At 40.6% G+C, this 17502-nt stretch overlaps 2 protein-coding genes across 2 annotated transcripts; one reads left to right on the forward strand and one right to left on the reverse strand.

Annotated features, from left to right (window-relative positions):
* Positions 1–454: 454 nt before the first annotated feature.
* LOC102786948 (tubulin beta-2A chain) lies at positions 455–4978 on the forward strand. The gene is made up of 4 exons (XM_006786439.3): positions 455–665; positions 1071–1179; positions 2298–2408; positions 3586–4978. The coding sequence occupies exons 1-4, from the start codon at positions 609–611 to the stop codon at positions 4668–4670; spliced, it is 1362 nt and encodes a 453-aa protein (XP_006786502.1). The 5' UTR covers positions 455–608; the 3' UTR covers positions 4671–4978.
* A 2209-nt stretch (positions 4979–7187) lies between these two features.
* Positions 7188–15347, reverse strand: dsg2l (desmoglein 2 like). The gene is made up of 15 exons (XM_087832468.1): positions 15319–15347; positions 14806–14864; positions 14195–14317; positions 13388–13543; positions 13170–13311; positions 12891–13054; positions 12491–12625; positions 12173–12358; positions 11803–12083; positions 11554–11696; positions 11241–11462; positions 10756–10986; positions 10333–10460; positions 9902–10240; positions 7188–9797 (listed from the first exon to the last, which is right to left on the reverse strand). The coding sequence occupies exons 2-15, from the start codon at positions 14857–14859 to the stop codon at positions 8784–8786; spliced, it is 3318 nt and encodes a 1105-aa protein (XP_087688594.1). The 5' UTR covers positions 14860–14864; positions 15319–15347; the 3' UTR covers positions 7188–8783.
* Positions 15348–17502: the final 2155 nt, after the last annotated feature.

Here is a 17502-nt window from a genome sequence, read left to right on the forward strand (position 1 = left end):
CTCTTATCTCTTGAGGACCAGTCTTACATAGAGTCGGTTATTTAATTCATTTAGGTAACATACAGTGGCACAACTAGCTGGAGAATCTGTGCCTTCTAAGGAAAGGTGCGCTACTAGCCTTAGCTGAGCCTTAAAACCCACATGAGCCTTAAAAACTGGCCTCGTTTCTACAGGTAGCTGCTTAAAAGACGACTGGGATGAATCAGCAGCTGCAGTCTGGAGCATTAAACTGGTAAAGTCTGACATCTTCTAATAGCGAAATTAATTATGTGGATCTTTTAAAACATCCCCATTCGAGTGAGAAAGCCAACCCCCTTTTTTATGCTTGCCTGTATGGGACAGGGTGATGTCAGGGCCATGATGCGGCATGATCCGCTGGTCCACTGCATCAAACCGGGGCGCTCCCATTGGCTGACAGGGATGCTGAGGATGCTGCGTTGTGTATAACGTCATCTGACCAGCAGCACGTTTATCTATCTCGCCGGCTCAACACTCACCCGAGAAATGAGGCAAGTCCTGATTTTGAGAAACACCGCGGCAAGACACTGAAGAGTGGACGCCAGTTAAAGTCGAGAAAGGACGCTGTCTGCACGCACCCGCAGTTCACCATGAGGGAAATCGTTCACATCCAGGCTGGTCAGTGCGGAAATCAGATTGGGGCCAAGGTATAAATGTCTTCATTTAATCTCTGAAGAAGGGATTTAAAGGAGTAATTTTCATTTAAATGCGGAACGCCACCGCGTCTGTGTGCCTTAATAGTTTACAAAGCGCTGTTAGTTTGGCACATTTAAATCGAAGTGATTACAAATCTGTCTTTAAGAGTTTAATATCGACCAATCACGGCTTAACATACCTATATGGAGCGGTTCAGTCTGGTTGATCTTTCAGGTGATGTGGCCTGCGCTGCTGCGCGTCATTGTGTCACCAGATGCGCAAAAGCTAAAACAAGGCCTGACGCACACACTTCAAACTTGCTTCATGTTTTCGTTTTTGCTGTGTTACTTTAAAAAAATAAGTAAATTAATTAATGTTTAATGCTAATGAATAGTAATTTGTTTGCCTCGTCTTAGTTCTGGGAGGTGATAAGTGATGAACATGGCATCGATCCAACCGGTAGTTACCAAGGTGACAGTGAGCTGCAGTTGGAGAGGATAAATGTCTACTACAATGAGGCATCAGGTGAGAAAGAAAAGGTTGCTTTAATATAAACCACATGCTTGCATCTGAATTTTCCACTATACACAAAGCAGCTTTGTTAACCACTGATCATTATTCTTGCATGGCCTTATGCTACACAGACCTCATTTGACTGTAACAGTTTGCTCATGTCACTAATTTAGCTGCAGTGGAAACTAGGTTCTGCTATGAGTGAAGGGACACAAATGAGGACAGTGCACCTGCTAAAAATCTCTCTTTCTGTGTCCTTGTCTCACCCCTCCCCCTCTGTCTTTCTATAGGGAGCACAGGTATCTGCAGTCTCAGTATAGCTGAACTCATGCTCAGTATCTGATTTTACTGGTGCCTGTGTTGCAGGTCCTTCTAAATACAACCTGCTTTGTTGCTCACAGCTGCCGTACATCAAGCAGTCAATCAGTGCCTGGTAAATAAAGGCGCAGGGATAATAAAGAATTAGTATTTGTGTTTCATCATTAGGCCTCATGTTTTCGGTCAACATCTCAATCCACATGCACCCAGGGTTGATATCAAACCCTTTACTCATCTGCATTGGCAATAAAGGACAACAACCTACCCATATCCTATTTCCCAGCAGCATGCATTATTGATTCTTTGTTTCCACGTTGCATGCTGGCTTCAGTGTCACCAGCGAGGTAACTACCTAATGCAGACTGAACAAAACAAATTGTCCTTAAAATAAAAAGTGCAGATTCATAAGCAACATAAAAACTTCAGCACTGAGCAAGAAAGCGAAATGAGGCAGAGTCAACGAAGACTGCTTCTGTGTCTGAATACATCCTGCAAGACTCAGCACTTTGAAAGCCCCACTGGTTTAGATTAAGCTGTGCAGCACGCTGCAGCAGTTTTGCAAGAAGGGTGACAGACAGAAAGGGTGGGGCAAGGCAAAAAGCAGGAAAAGAACAGAAGACGCTTTGAATTCCTAGCTTAATTGACAGGCTTGTATCTTTAAGGAAATGCTGCTTGCGAATCTTTTGAAATATGCTGAGGTTTTTCTTCATGGTTTACTGCCAGTGTTGCTGAGGTTACTGAGACTGTCGATATTTTACTCCACCCTTCCATCCATTACCCCTCCACATCCCTCCCTGTCCTCGAATTCAAAGGCAGCAAATTTGTGCCCCGAGCCATTCTGGTGGACCTGGAACCAGGAACCATGGATTCAGTTCGCTCTGGTCCATTTGGGCAGCTATTCAGGCCTGACAACTTTGTTTTCGGTGAGTTGACAATAAATCGGGATCAGACCGTTCATCCTGAACCGACTCCACATGTGTGAGTCATCCGTGCATGTGTGCAGCATGTGTCTGACCTACTGTCACAGACAATGAAGCTGCACTTCGTTTCCACTGCACTGCACAGTACTATATATTCTGGGCACACATCTCCTGCAGTCCCTCGGTGATGCATTGCCCATGTGTCGACTGAGACAGCTCTTGTGGTGACTTAGCAAAAATACAGTCTATGTGGAGATTCTGCAGCAGAACAGAAAGCAAATAATAATATGAGGGCCAAAAACATTTATCCCAAGATGGCAATCTATTTTGTCACTGGATAACAAGTGCTAACAAGTTGAAAATGGCAGATAAATCACTTACTGATGCTTTCCAGAGAAATAAGTTATTTTGAATTACAAATTGGTTGCCAAGTTTTAATCAGCTTTCTAAGAAGTTTTGTAAAACTACACCAAGGCTCACTTTTGTTTTGAGTGAACTGGTAGTGCACACATGGAAATATCCAAAATTTCACAACAGCTGCTGTTTTGCTTAGCTTGTCGATACATATCAGACAAGTGGGAACCTTTATTATCTTGCCAGTTTCATTTGGCAACGTTTGACAAAATTATGGCATAATAAGTGTTGACCACTGGTCTTAATTTCATGGCGAACCATCCAGTCGATGATTTTCAAGACCAATACAGATACCGATATTCTATGATCTTTGTAGTGCTGTGAATATCTACTGCGTACAGGGAAGTTGCAGAGTGCCCTCTGGTGGACAAACTATGCAGCCACAACACTCATAACATGGTTGAAGGGTGTTTCTCCTGTCTCTTTTATTAATGCTGATACTGATAGATTGGCAAATAGCAAATATCAGCTGATAGTATCAACGTATCGATAAATTGTTGGGCTATAATTATGAATAACTGTAACATATTTTGTATCCAACAACTGACAAGACATATCAAAACTATCAACTTCATCTTGATGCCAGATAAAAAGTTAAATAATCACTAATTTATTATGATCCATTGTGTATCACTATTGTCTGTGCAAGATTTCGTGTCAGTCAATTGATTCTTTGGTCACAAATGTAAAACCTTTATGTGTATAGATGTGTTAACTAAAACAATATTTTTCAACATCAATTGTCTTTAAAAATTATTTCATGCAGGTCAAAGTGGAGCAGGAAATAACTGGGCTAAAGGTCACTACACCGAAGGAGCTGAGCTGGTGGACTCTGTGCTAGATGTGGTGAGAAAGGAGTCCGAAAACTGCGACTGCCTTCAGGGCTTTCAGCTCACCCACTCCCTGGGTGGAGGCACAGGTTCAGGAATGGGCACACTGCTCATCAGCAAAATCCGTGAGGAGTATCCTGATCGCATTATGAACACCTTCAGTGTCATGCCTTCCCCGAAAGTGTCTGACACTGTGGTGGAGCCCTACAATGCCACTCTCTCTGTACACCAGCTAGTGGAAAATACAGATGAGACCTTTAGCATTGATAACGAAGCTTTGTATGATATCTGCTTCCGCACTTTAAAGCTAACCACACCCACCTATGGAGATCTTAACCACCTGGTATCAGCCACCATGAGTGGTGTGACAACGTGTCTCCGCTTCCCTGGACAGCTCAACGCTGACCTCCGTAAGCTAGCTGTCAACATGGTGCCCTTCCCCCGCTTGCATTTCTTCATGCCGGGCTTTGCACCTCTGACAAGCAGGGGCAGTCAGCAGTATCGTGCCCTCTCCGTGCCAGAGCTCACACAGCAAATGTTCGATGCCAAGAACATGATGGCAGCGTGTGACCCCCGTCACGGACGCTACCTCACCGTGGCAGCCATCTTCCGTGGCCGTATGTCAATGAAAGAAGTGGATGAGCAGATGCTGAGTGTGCAAAACAAAAACAGCAGCTACTTTGTGGAATGGATTCCAAATAATGTCAAGACTGCAGTTTGCGACATCCCGCCCCGTGGCCTCAAGATGTCCGCCACCTTCATTGGTAACAGCACCGCCATCCAGGAGCTGTTCAGGAGGATCTCAGAGCAGTTCACCGCCATGTTCCGCCGCAAGGCTTTCCTCCACTGGTACACAGGGGAGGGAATGGATGAGATGGAGTTCACTGAGGCCGAGAGCAACATGAATGACCTTGTGTCTGAGTATCAGCAGTACCAGGATGCCACCGCTGATGAAATGGGTGAATACGAAGAAGATGAAATGGAGGATGATGAAGAAGTCCGCCATGATGTTCACCACTGATTCTAAAACGCAATGAGCCAGTTCCTAATAATAACAGCTGTTGGAGTGCAATGAGACCACAAGATGTACGCTAGGGATGCTGATTTCAATAAATGTTGTGGTGTGCAGATAATGGTCAACTATAGTTGTTTAGCCTATATTGCGCTGAATATAAATATAGCCTTTACTGACAATGACAGTGAATGGTGTTAGAATCTAAAGTTATCCAAGTCATGCTATGTCAGTGTCAACAAGCAAGTACAGTTTTGTAACAATAACTCAAACGTGCATTCTTTTCCTCATGTCTCTAATAAAAGATCCAATCTGTACTTCTTGTCCGGTTTCTTTTTTCAAAGGTATATAATGTGCAAAAGCTACGTCGAAATATGTACAACCCACACAGCTCGTGACATCTTGATCTATTGCATTGTTTTGCAAGCAGGTATCAGATTGCCACCCATCCAATCAAAGACAAAGAAGCCCAACCCAAGTAGGAAGGTTCCCGGCAACAGCGAATAAACAGCCTGTACAGTGCACAAAGGAAAAGTTAAAAAAGAATTTCAAAGCACACAGTGATCGCTGATAATCTCACACTATAATGCGTAATATCAAAGGAACATGTCAGGGTTGTGACTTTCACACGCACCTTTCAAAGTGCGTGAAAAGTTTTTTAAACGAGAAATATTTTATGCTTCTTGACACACCCAAGTCTGAACTTTGAATCCAAAATTTTCCATCGGAGAGAGAGAGAGAGAAAAGAGACAGACAGAATGTCAATAAATAAAAACTTTATTTTGGGTAAATTATCCAGGGAACAACACAGAATACTACTTCTGAACCAGTTATCCCAAAGGAAAGAAAACAAGGAAGTTGTTTTTATGACTGAGAAACAGATCTGGCCCATTACAAGCTTTTGGTCAGATTACCTTACATGGGAACAAATGACAAATTACAGGTCATAAATTGAGCCACCTTTTTCTTGTATGTCACAAAAGAAGAAAAGCTCATTAGCAAAGTTGCTCAGAGCTGTGTCTACTTTAATGCTTTGTATGTTGACAGCTCAGACTGAGGTTTGAAAAGAAAAACTTTGCAAGTGATCCACTTCTGTCTACAGAGGAGCAAAGAAACAAAGCAGTGCATTGTCGCCAGAAACAAAGCATTAAATGGGCTTAAAAAAGACGGTTGGAACTGTTGATTAAACTATGTATCACAACTACATTTTATTTAGGGAATTAAACAAAACAACGCCCCAATAATTTTAAAAAACATGTTTAATGATTATAACCTTAATGCCAATTTTGGATTTCAGTGGCAACAAGAGCTGCCTTCTTCCACATCAAAAAGGCCATATGTCGAGAACCCTCTGAGAGCTCGAAACAATGCTTCCCCACATTCAATATGGATAAACTGAGCCTCGGCTTCTCAAATACACATACTTGACAGGCTGTGATCTGTCCCCTGTGCAGCCTCTGTGATGCTAATGTATTCTCTAGCACTTGAAGTTATTGAACAGTACTGTTTTCTTAATTTGATTACTATTTCTGACATTTAATGATACATTTGAAGTTGTAATTACCTTTTTTTTTTGTTTGTTTCCATACCACACACTAGCTCAGTCAGTCAAGCATTAACACCCAGACACCCTATGCGGACAGACTGCTATCTGAAATTTGAGCTAAAGGCAGAACACCCTCTTACTTTGTGCACTTCGCAGATAGCGAGCATATAATGCTTACTTTGTTTCTCGAAGGGAAAAAAAAGACACAAAAAAGGAAAGCGCTGTTCCTGCATTATCAGTAACTGAAACCTGAGTTTCTACTTTACTTTCTCCTCTGTTTATGTGAAGCATGAATGAACCTTTGTCAGTCAACTACAGAGAAACCTGTTGTATCCCTTCTATGCAGAAACACTCCTGTCGGGTTGGAAAACCCTGAAGCTAATGCTAATTTTAACGTCTCTACCTGCGGCATGTTTTAGTTGACATGCAAATATGCAGTCAATTTGTTGGTGATCACCAAGCCATATGCTTAAAACACATTATTGGAAAAAAAAAGTTTTTAACTTTGAAGAATTGCTCTACATACACTGTCTCTTTCAATTAACAACCTATGTAGAACTATTATATCAGCTTATGGTTAGATTCAAATAAGGACTATTTTTTCCATTTATGTTTACTATTGAATAAACTTTTTCAAATGTAACCAAAGAATCTGAAACTAAATTGTTTATATATGAAATATATAATAAAATATATTACAAATATGAAATATGTTTATATAAATATAAATAACTTAACAATAACAATTAAATACCAATTAATGCTCATTTTCATTCTATCTGGCAAATAGTATAATGTTTGATATTTTGCAAAACAGTCCTCTGGATAGCAATTTGCATAATGTTGCATATCACATGACATCCAAAAGCTTATAATGTTGTAAAAAGAACAGAAACTTAGTTCTTAACTTTTTTTTAACTCAAAGATGTACGATAAATCGTGTCATGTGTGAAATCAGAAAATAAAACGTGTAAAGCAGATTCTTTTTTGTTTGAGTTTATTGTGATACAAGTTGAAAAACCCCTTAAAATAAAAACATCTTCTTCATTATCCCCGTGGATTAGCAGTGCACTGCTATATTCTTACAGCATTTTAGAAAGCAGGTTTAAAAATACAGGTCAGTAGCAAGAAAAGCAGCATTAAACTGGCAAGCCCATCCCATCTCACACACACCCACACACACACACACACACACCCACACACACACACACACACACACACACACACACACACACACACACACACACACAAAATCAATCTGGTAATGATCCCACAAAATACATTTCTTCAGCTTTGGCACTTAGATCTCATGGAATTAATACTTATATATATATATATAAAAAATGCATACTTTCAGGAAAAATATAAAAATAGTGCAACAATTCAAATAGAGGATGTGTTATTTGAGCACACTCAGTATTTATCTAGTTTCTGTACAGCTTCTGAACACATTATGAAGTAGGCGAACAATCTAACAGTTAGCACGACAACTTTAGTCATGGCTAAACAAATATACCAATGTACAAATTAAGCACCTTAAAAATCACAACACACTAAAATAATACATCAGTCTGTGCAATAAATATAATATTGACAGCCTTTAAAGATAAATGAAAAATCTACAGCCTCCTCCTGTGCCAAAAACCGTGTTCGTTTGAAGAAATTATCGCTAAGCAGAGAACAATCTTGCGTGGGAATTTTCATTGCAAAAAGTCTTTTACTAAGATTTATAGCGCTCACGTTGTGTTTTTCTTGGAGTGTGGATGTATCTGTTTAGACCTATCTGTTGCGCTTTAATTGAATATCAAGTTTGTGCATGTGATTTCTGGCTATTGACTAATTCAGTACCGTAACCACTTAAAAACAGTGCAGCAGTTCCTGCTCCTACAGCAGCTTGGCAGGCTGGAAGCTATAATAGACAGGATATGCAATGATCTGACAGTTATTGCTGCCCAAGGTAAGGGTGTAGACTTGCTTTTACTTTACTTTCTCTTTTTAAAGTACACAAAGTTCACGTAAAACTGGTTTAGGACTAGTTGTTTTACTGCCCCGAAGCCATATTAGTTTTGTACCTAAAAAAAATGTAGCACATATAGATCTGTTAAGTGCACTCAATGTTTTGTTTTTTTCCCTCGGCTGGATTCTAATAACACAAGTCATGTAAGACCGTGTAGAAATGTTACACTTTTTTCCCTCTCTATAGTCAACACTGTATTGTATTCCCCTGCTGTTGACAGAACTGAATTTTGACATATCATTCAAAACAAATACAAGCTTGGTATAGAAAAAGAGGAGATGTTATTTTAACTAGTTTCAGTTTGAAATTTCAGCCTCTGATGGCTAAGTGCACCTTACAGTCCGCATTACATACTAACTTCTCAGGTTGATGGATGAGAACCTGCAGTATAAGACTTTAGGTCAAGCAGACCAAACTCCAGTTTATACCACAATTAATAATCTGCATTAATAGAAATACAGCATGTTGATGTACTGTAGTACATTCCAGTCCAGTCAGTATATCATTACATGTCAAAACAGGAGTAATATTTGTAGCGAGGCTACAGAAAATGGTTGCTCTAAGCTCTTGAACTAGACTCCAAATTTCTCTCTGTCACCAAGATCTTTTTCTGCTGCACAACCACTCTCTTGGTCCCTTGTGACTTGGGTGTGACTGTCAGCTTAGCTTCCTCATTTGACCCTAGAGAACTGTGCGACCCCACTGAAAAACCCTGAGCTTTCACTGGCACACTTCGGACTTCAAAGCCCTGCTCTGCAGACCTTTGTCCAGTCTGCACAACGCCCTGCGCTAAATGCACACCTTGCTCTCCTCCCGAGGATCCATTCTCCACCACTAATAGTTGTCTAGACCTGGAGATGGTTCCTCGTGAAAGTCCTTGTGCTGCCTGCCCAGTTGCTTCACCCATTCCTCCCTGTCTATCGACAAGTACCACACCCTGAGAACTTTGGAGGCCACTGACTTGCACCAGCCCATGACTTAGCCCAGCTTGGCCTACTGAACCCACTGCCTGCTGCGTGCCTCCTGCCACAAGCATTACTTGGGGCTTGGACTCGACTACATACATGGGCGTAGCAGCATAGTACATAGCAGGTTGCTGTATGAGCAGTGTCTGACTGGGAATCACTATGTTGTCCTGGACGTGTACATTGGGAAGAGTTGCTGAACTCTGTGCTCTCCCAGTGATACGTTCCTCCTGGATAACGGTAGAAGAGCCGGATGATACATTGGAGGTATTTAGGGTGTTAATATTGACGCGATCCCTGTCCCTGATGGTTTCTGTGTGACTACGGACATGTGTGTGTGTGGATGTGGAAGGCCTGAAAGGAGAGACGGGTCTGACTGGAGTGGAAGAAACTGCCACATCTACAGATTCAGTGACCATGGTGGATCCCTGGCAAATCTCAGCCAGAGTTTTGAATTTAGGCCCGAGGTCATTAAGGAATGCAAGATCATCATCATTTTCAAGAAGGCTGCAGCAGCCTACAGAACCTGCCAGCGACTCTTGACCCTCATAGTTGTGGATCAGCATGCTGTCCTTCACCTGAGGTTGCTGTGCAGCATGATCCGATTTCTGCAAAGAAGTGGGGAAGAAAAAGAATATGTTACAGCTTCAGACATTATGTCTTTATTTGACCTGAAAGACTGCAATTTCAACTTAACTTAGGGATCACTTACTCTTGAATAGTAGTCCCATAGAAATTCTTCAGATAGAGCTATGCCATCCCATGCCCCACCTCTGTATTGAGAGAAATTCATATCTTGTCTGGCCATCGTTCCTGTATTCAGGAAGTCCATATTCTGTCCACTGGAGTATTTGTACTGGTTGTACAGGTTCATGTTGTCAGCTGTCATATTGGATGTGTATATAGCACTGCCTTTATAGGGCCCTCTTCCACCTGCTGCTCCTCCTGACTCAGCCAGCCCTCCATAGTATCCATGTCCCTCAAACATGTTGACATCCTTAGTCACTGCACCACCATCAACCTCCACTGGGACATGCATAAGAGGAACCTCCTGCAAGAGAAGAGTGGGATCCAGTCAGATAAATATGATTATCAAACGTTCAGAGTTGAAGGTGCCTGCACACATCAAAACTACAGTAATACCTTGTCTTCTCCCTGTCCTTCAGTGTGATATGAGATCAGCTGTTGCTTTGTGTCGTATGGAATAGACTTGAAATCGCCGATAGCCGCTGTACTCCCACACAGGCAGAAGAGCAACAGGAGAGGCACCACTGAAAAACAGGCACATTTTCCACTAGATCAAAATAGGCTTGACTGATTAGGTCAAATTAAGTCCAATAATCAATGAATTACTTTAACTGAATAAACAGATTTAACAGGAAAGGAATGTATTCATGAAATAACCGGCATCTGTGCATGACACAACTATTCACATTAGTCAGTCTCTCTAGGCCTGCTGCAACATGTATAATTAGGCAACCTTTTAAATGAAAGTATGGAGAACCCCCCCCCCCCCCCCCCCATAAACTAGGAAGAGTAAAATCCTCAAACAAGGGCTTTACTCACAAAGCAGCAGCAGCAGTCCCAGCAACATCAGCAGAATCCCCCCAGCTCCAAAAGTTGCAGTCGACGTAGAGCGCGACACACAGGATCTGGTGTTTTTATTGCAGGTACATACAGTCAAATCTATTATCTGAGCATCAGCACATGACTTTCCCTGCTGGTCTGTGATCTTCAGTGTCACTTTGTGGACGCCAGGCCACACATAGTTTTCTTCTCGCAGAATGACTGTAGTTTCTGAAGAAAGAAATTAGTAAATTATGAAAAAAATACTGCACAAAGTGTTTACTTTTTGTCTTGCAACGTGTAAGGAAGTGCACATGGATAACGCTCAAAATAAATGCTTAAAAAAATAGCAAGAAACTATTTTTTTCTAAAACACAATATACAATTTGTCCATAAATGCCTTTACTCTTAAAGGAAGCTCAGACGGTTGAGCTAACAAGCTTTTGCTGGACTTTGCCGTACAGTGATTGTTTACATGGCATTACCATTAAAATGCTCCACTCTCCACTTCCCCGTGGTGCCCTCTTCAACCACAGTAAATTCAAATGGTGATGAATTGGGGAAGTGGTCTTCATCTACAGCAGTGACATAGATCACGCTATCCTGAAGGCACATGGTCTGAGTTTTAGAGGTCAGTGTTGGGCAGTGATCATTGAAGTCCTCCACCTGAATAGCTATGGTCCCCGTAGCAGTTTTTGAGGGCAGATCTGAAAGCCAGTGTAAGATCAATATTAATCTGTTGGGTACGATATTACTCCTGATTAGACTGATGTTTGCTGCCGTGTTGACAGAACTCACCATTGGTCATGCATATAATTTCTGCATAATATGTTCCATTGATCAAGTGCACGGACTCTCGGTCAGGGAGTTTACTCAGCCTGATATCTGCTGTCTTTTCATCGATAATCAACCAGTTGTCAATGTCACGGTGTTTGGCATACCTTGAAGAACACACGTAAATTAATGTAAGAACAAAAAGAAACTTTTCATATTCAGTGTAAGAATTAGTTGATATATGCGCAGGCGACACTTTCAGTTTAACTGTACCTCACGTTGGTGGCAATCTTTTGTGTGTCAGTGTCAATAGCAGCGTAATTAGTTATGACTTTGCTGAGGGAGGTGGATGTGTACTCCTCTGAGACAGTCACCACTTTTACGCTTGGTTGGAAACGAGGTCCCTCCTTCTGATTGACCACATTAATTGTGACTGGGTAGGTTTTGATACCTGTTGCCCCTGTTGCAGACTGACTGCTGCCAAAATTATACGCTGCTTTGTTGGAAACCATGACATGCAAGTTCATCACCTTCAGTTCCTCATAGTCGAGAGCCTGTAGATAAAAGGGTAATGCATGAATTTTGACTCTGCTGGTCGAAACACATTTTTCCTTTTACCTCTAATTTCCACAGCACTCTTTACCTTCCGAACCATGATAATTCCCTCATTGGTTTTTGCATCCGTAGTGATATCGAAATAACCTCCCTCATTCCCTGAAACGATTTGGTAAGCAGCAAGCCAGTTGTCTGTGTGAATTAGGTCCATATCAATGGCTTTTATCCTCATAACTTCCACACCGACAGTGTTCTCTTCAATACGCCCTTCATACTGCAAATAAAGTGCACATGAACAACAATTGTTTTTGAAAAAAGCTTACTGTTGACCACTATGAAAACAAAAAACAAGAAAAACTTAACACAAGAAAAGAAGGGCTGGATGTGGTAAATGTGGAAGACCTACGGTTTCTTTTTCCAGCGTTGGAATGTTGTCATTTATGTCGAGAAGTCGGATCTCGACTTCTCCAGTTGACGTTCGTCCTCCTGGGTCTCCATTTAAATCACAGACTTTAATCATTAACTTATATGTATCTTGTTTCTAAAAACAAAAGTTAGAAATGATTATTTCACAGATGAATATGTTGGAATATGTACACACAGTGTGGTGAATAAAATTTGACTAATTTCTTACAAATTACGTTTATAATATGAGGTCGTACTATGATGAACTTGTGGGCTGTGACAAAATCTACATACTGTTACTGATTTGACTACAGTCTTGTGAGTTGCAAGCTTTTCCATTAAATAATTGTAGAGGCGCAAGATGATTTTCACAATACCTAAAAGGTCATAAATGGGCTCACCTCCCGATCCAGTGAGGTACTTTGAACCGTGAGCTCTCCAGTGTGAGAGTTCATCCAGAACAACCCAGCTGTGTTAGCCTGCTCAACAATGCTGTATGAGAGCTGGGCGTTCTTTGTTCTCTCATCATCGGCATCAGTAGCTATTATTTTCATGATAACAACACCTAGGAAATCGAAGGTAAATGAAAAATAGCAACTCCGGTAAATGAATTCAGTTAAGGACAGGATTGTTTTTGTGATCCATCAAATAAAAAAAGACACAAACAAATCTTAACATACCTGATCGACTAGATTCATTGACATATCCAACTTGCTGTAATTGAATGACTGGCGAGTTGTCATTCTCATCATCAACGGTGATATTAAGGTCAATGTAGTTTTCAGCCTGGGTCCCATTGATGTATCTTGCCACACCTCTTAACTATAAAGCACAACTGTATTAAAAACTGATTCACTTTGTAACTCATGGCTCTTTATAAAGAGGATTTGACTCTTACACGATAGAAGGCAATCTCCTCTCGATCCAGAATAGAATAGACTCTCAAACAGCCGGTGCTATGGTCAATACGAAATCTACCAACAGGGTCCTGGTCAGCACCAGGCCCTGTTATATAGTAGAGCATCTTCGCATACTCCTCCTTATCAGAGCGAATCTGAAATTCAGATACACAAACAGAATGAATCCATCTGGAAGGCCAAAACCTTCAGTTAACAACGTAAGAAAACATTTACTGAACATATTATACCATATATTTAAAAAGTTGTATTTTTAAAATCATAATTATAGTAGAATATATTTCTGACAAATATAAGCATGACGAATATTGCAGGTTGTCATTCAGACTGCTTTGAGACCATCTGTGCATACATCAGTTAAACTCTGCAGTTACTTAACATTAGTAGGTGAGTTATGAAGATTAATACACTTTAGAACAATAAACAGGGTTGTGTAAAAAAATAAATAAATAAAAGCGCACAAAGCAGTATCTGTCATTTGTCTCTGTGTCGGAACTGACTCATTATGAATATGGCCGTCTGCCAGTATCTGCATCTGAAGCAACTCTCACATATTCTTGTTAAAGGCAAGTAAGTGAAAAGCAAAGGTGGCTGAAGGACATGCAGCTCTTGAAAATGATTTGTTTCACACAGTAAAATACATTAAAACACATTAAACTGTTGCTTTGCCAGCATAAAAATATTTGTATGACTATGGAAAATAATATACATATAAATATGTATATTTATATCTGTTAGATGAAAAACATTAATTTTACAATGGAATTTTTCAGAAAATAAATACACACTCTAGCAAAGCAATTAAGGCCGGTGTAATCATGGTTCTCATATAGCTTTCGGGGCGGTGCGATCCAGTGTCTCTTCTGCCTGTGCAGCAGTCGTCCATTTCCTTCTGCTCCCACCGAAACAAGCTGCAAATGAACAAAAAGCGAGGAAAAGGTACATTATTATACAAATCTGTCTATCTATCTATCTATCTATCTATCTATCTATCTATTTATCTATATAATGTGAAGTCCAAACACAATACAATCTGCACATTATTCCCACTGTGTTATGATGTAGCAGAATATCTGATAATGTAATCATTACGTCTGTCTTACAAGTGGACCTGATTAAGACTTTGTTCCCCGAAACTTTCCTCCCACGTCCCGTATGGCGAAATAAACCAAATGAACTGTCCTGTGACCTTCGAATAAAAGTGATAAAAGTGATGAAAACGCTTCTCTTTTTTTCTTTCTCTTTTTTTTTAACAGGAAGATTAAGGACATATCATCTTCGGCATCTTTAGCGCTCACATAGACACCACAAGCCAGAGCCACACCTGTATAGATCCGCTTTTCTGCATTCGACACTAAATGCGTAGCAATACATTGCACGTACTGAATGTGTTACTTACAGCTTGAAAGAACGCCAGGAGAATAAAAATGCTGCTTTTCTTTAGTGATCCCATCGCGTCTAGAAATAAAACAAAATGTTGTCAATCCCTGAGTAAGAGTTCGGCTTCAGTTTGACTGCATCTGTAGCCTATTGTTAACTGCGTTTACACTTTGACCGTCCAGAGGGGGAGGAAGAAGTTTTACAGCGCTGGGCGGTTCTTCCCCCCCACTCTGGTTACTCATGACTGCTGATAGCAGGCGGAGAAAGGTGGAGTCCTATGTCCATTTTATTCTGGTCTGTATTATCTCCGAGCAGCCCATTGTTTGTTATTAAAAACAATATGAACTAGACCGAAACGAGAGGGAAAGACTCCAAAATGGACCGCGTGAATCCAAACTATAGACTATTTGACTATTTCCACTTCCACACTACATTCTTTTTTTTTCTTCTTTTCTTTCCTTTTTTGTGCACCTAAAAATGTATCACAGTCCTTTTGGCTAACGTGCTTTCCCACTTATCTGAAAAACTTTACCAGTGCCCGTGAAATTCCTAAAGAGTGCACCACTGACTCCTGGGTTCCCAGCTCGACTAGCTGTTGGCACACTCACAGTTTGGTTGCTAGGCCACACGCAACGTTTATCCTGAATGGTCAAAGGCGTGTTGCGACAGTACAATAGGAAATTAATCTGATTACTTATTTTGCATTAACAAAGAAATTAGACATGTTTCTGATAATACTGGAATTACACAACCGGCAATCTTTCTTTCTATAATTTATGCGGTACCTTTCTTGGTGAGCATTTAAAAACACAACACAGAGGTGGATGGTTTCGATTGCGTCATATGATTAAAAGTCTGAGGGTAAGGATGTGGTGCTAAACTGTCTTAGATAATGACCAAATAACTGTTTAATGTAGTAGTTCTTATGAACAAAAGCCAGTTCAACCTTTTAAGCAGACACATGTGACAGTTTTTGAGGAACATTTTTGATTATGACACTTCACATTCTTCAGTTTGTCCAGCACACACTCCCAGACACGTAGTTGTTAGTAATAATACACTAGTATTAAAGATTCAATACTCTTAAGCACCTTGTTTCACCTGAATACATCTCTCCTACACATGACGTGAATGCCTCATTCGGCACTCATCCAAAGGGTGATGAAAGCTGGGTGTGGTAGGTGTTTTAGGTGGATTGAAGAACGTTCTTACCTCGGGGACATGTGTGTCACTTTCGCAAAGTGAGCAGTTCAATTAGTGCTAGCACTCAGTACCTTTAAAATGTTGCTTCTCAAAACATTTGGTCTGAGCCCTGCAGCATTTGGGTGGAATCCTGGCAAACAAACAAGGACATTTCTTTGTCATCATTTTGCAATGTATGTGTTCAGACTAGAAGAGCTTACTGGATGAAGTCATGTTTTAATGACAGAAAAGACACTGGGTGAATTTAATTGGAAGTGAAAAAAATGGCTGAAAATATTTCAGAGAAAGTTCACATTTTGGCTTTCTCCAAACTGCACAACTCAGCAAAAGCAAAACATGGTTACTTATAGAATGTAAAAACATCTGTTATGACTAATCTTACCAGGATACTGTAGGGAAAAAGTAGTCAGAAATAGGGAGACCGGCTGAATAACCAGAAGTACAATAGGTGTCTTCCACACAGGCTCGCTTAGACTCTAAATTCTGTAAACACACAGAAGCCTGAGCACAACGATAATTAACGGTTTTTTTTATATAATAAAATCACATGGTATTTTGCTGTGTCTGTTTTGCATTTGCTGGTAAAGCGTTAAAGATGTAAGCACTTTCATTATGTCCACGCCCATGACTCCCACCATAAGTCTTCCTGACATTTTCTCACCTTTCCTGTTGCAGGCCCATATATCCTGCCTTCAAAATGCTTTAGTAAACAAGGTCAAGCCAGTAGAGTATTTCCGAACTGGACGTAGTTTAAATGAAGTAGGGCCAGAGTTTCTGCTGCTTCACTTTTATCAACAGTTTATAGAGATAATGAGTGTTTGGCTGTGGTTACACAGTCTCCCCCACACCAGGCTTCATTCAGATCAAATTCCTGTGGTGTTCAGAGTGGAGCTCAAGTTTGTTCCTCCTACACAGTAGAGCTGCAGTCAAGAGAGGAGGAGCAAGCAGGGGTCAGTCTCTGTGTAGACCTGAGATAAGCCTCCACAAACAAGCAGACAGGCGCCTATACTTGTAGCATGCCATAGTGTTATAAGACTATTACTATTGCTTTGTACTGATGCATTCATATGCAAAATGCATAGGGTGATCTCATGTAACTGCAATGTCAACAATGTCCTGCTTTGTAGAATTTGGATCCAAATGCAAGACTCAGAAGCAGAACTAAACTAAAAAAAAAAAAACACAGCTTTACTGCTGGAGCTTACAGAAAATATGAAACAAAGCTGGCTGGAGCTAACAACACCAAACTGGGAAATTAAAGGGGAAACACAGAACACTGGTTTAAACAGCATGTGGGGAGGATGAGACCAAGAAAAGAAGAAAACTGATAGTCTATGGATGCATATTGAAGTCCAATGATGGTTCCCAGACAGTTAAGCAACTAGAAAAAAAAAATAGAGGGGTATATAAAGAGTATCAAATGAGACCACAAGAACAAATTCACTTTACCCTTACTTAGCAAAGGAGTTGACCATCATTTATTTGACCTTTACATGCTAATTACAAATCTGGT

This window comes from Neolamprologus brichardi, chromosome 18, assembly GCF_056152115.1.
Source record: "Neolamprologus brichardi isolate AB-2024 chromosome 18, ASM5615211v1, whole genome shotgun sequence".
NCBI lineage: Eukaryota > Metazoa > Chordata > Actinopteri > Cichliformes > Cichlidae > Neolamprologus > Neolamprologus brichardi.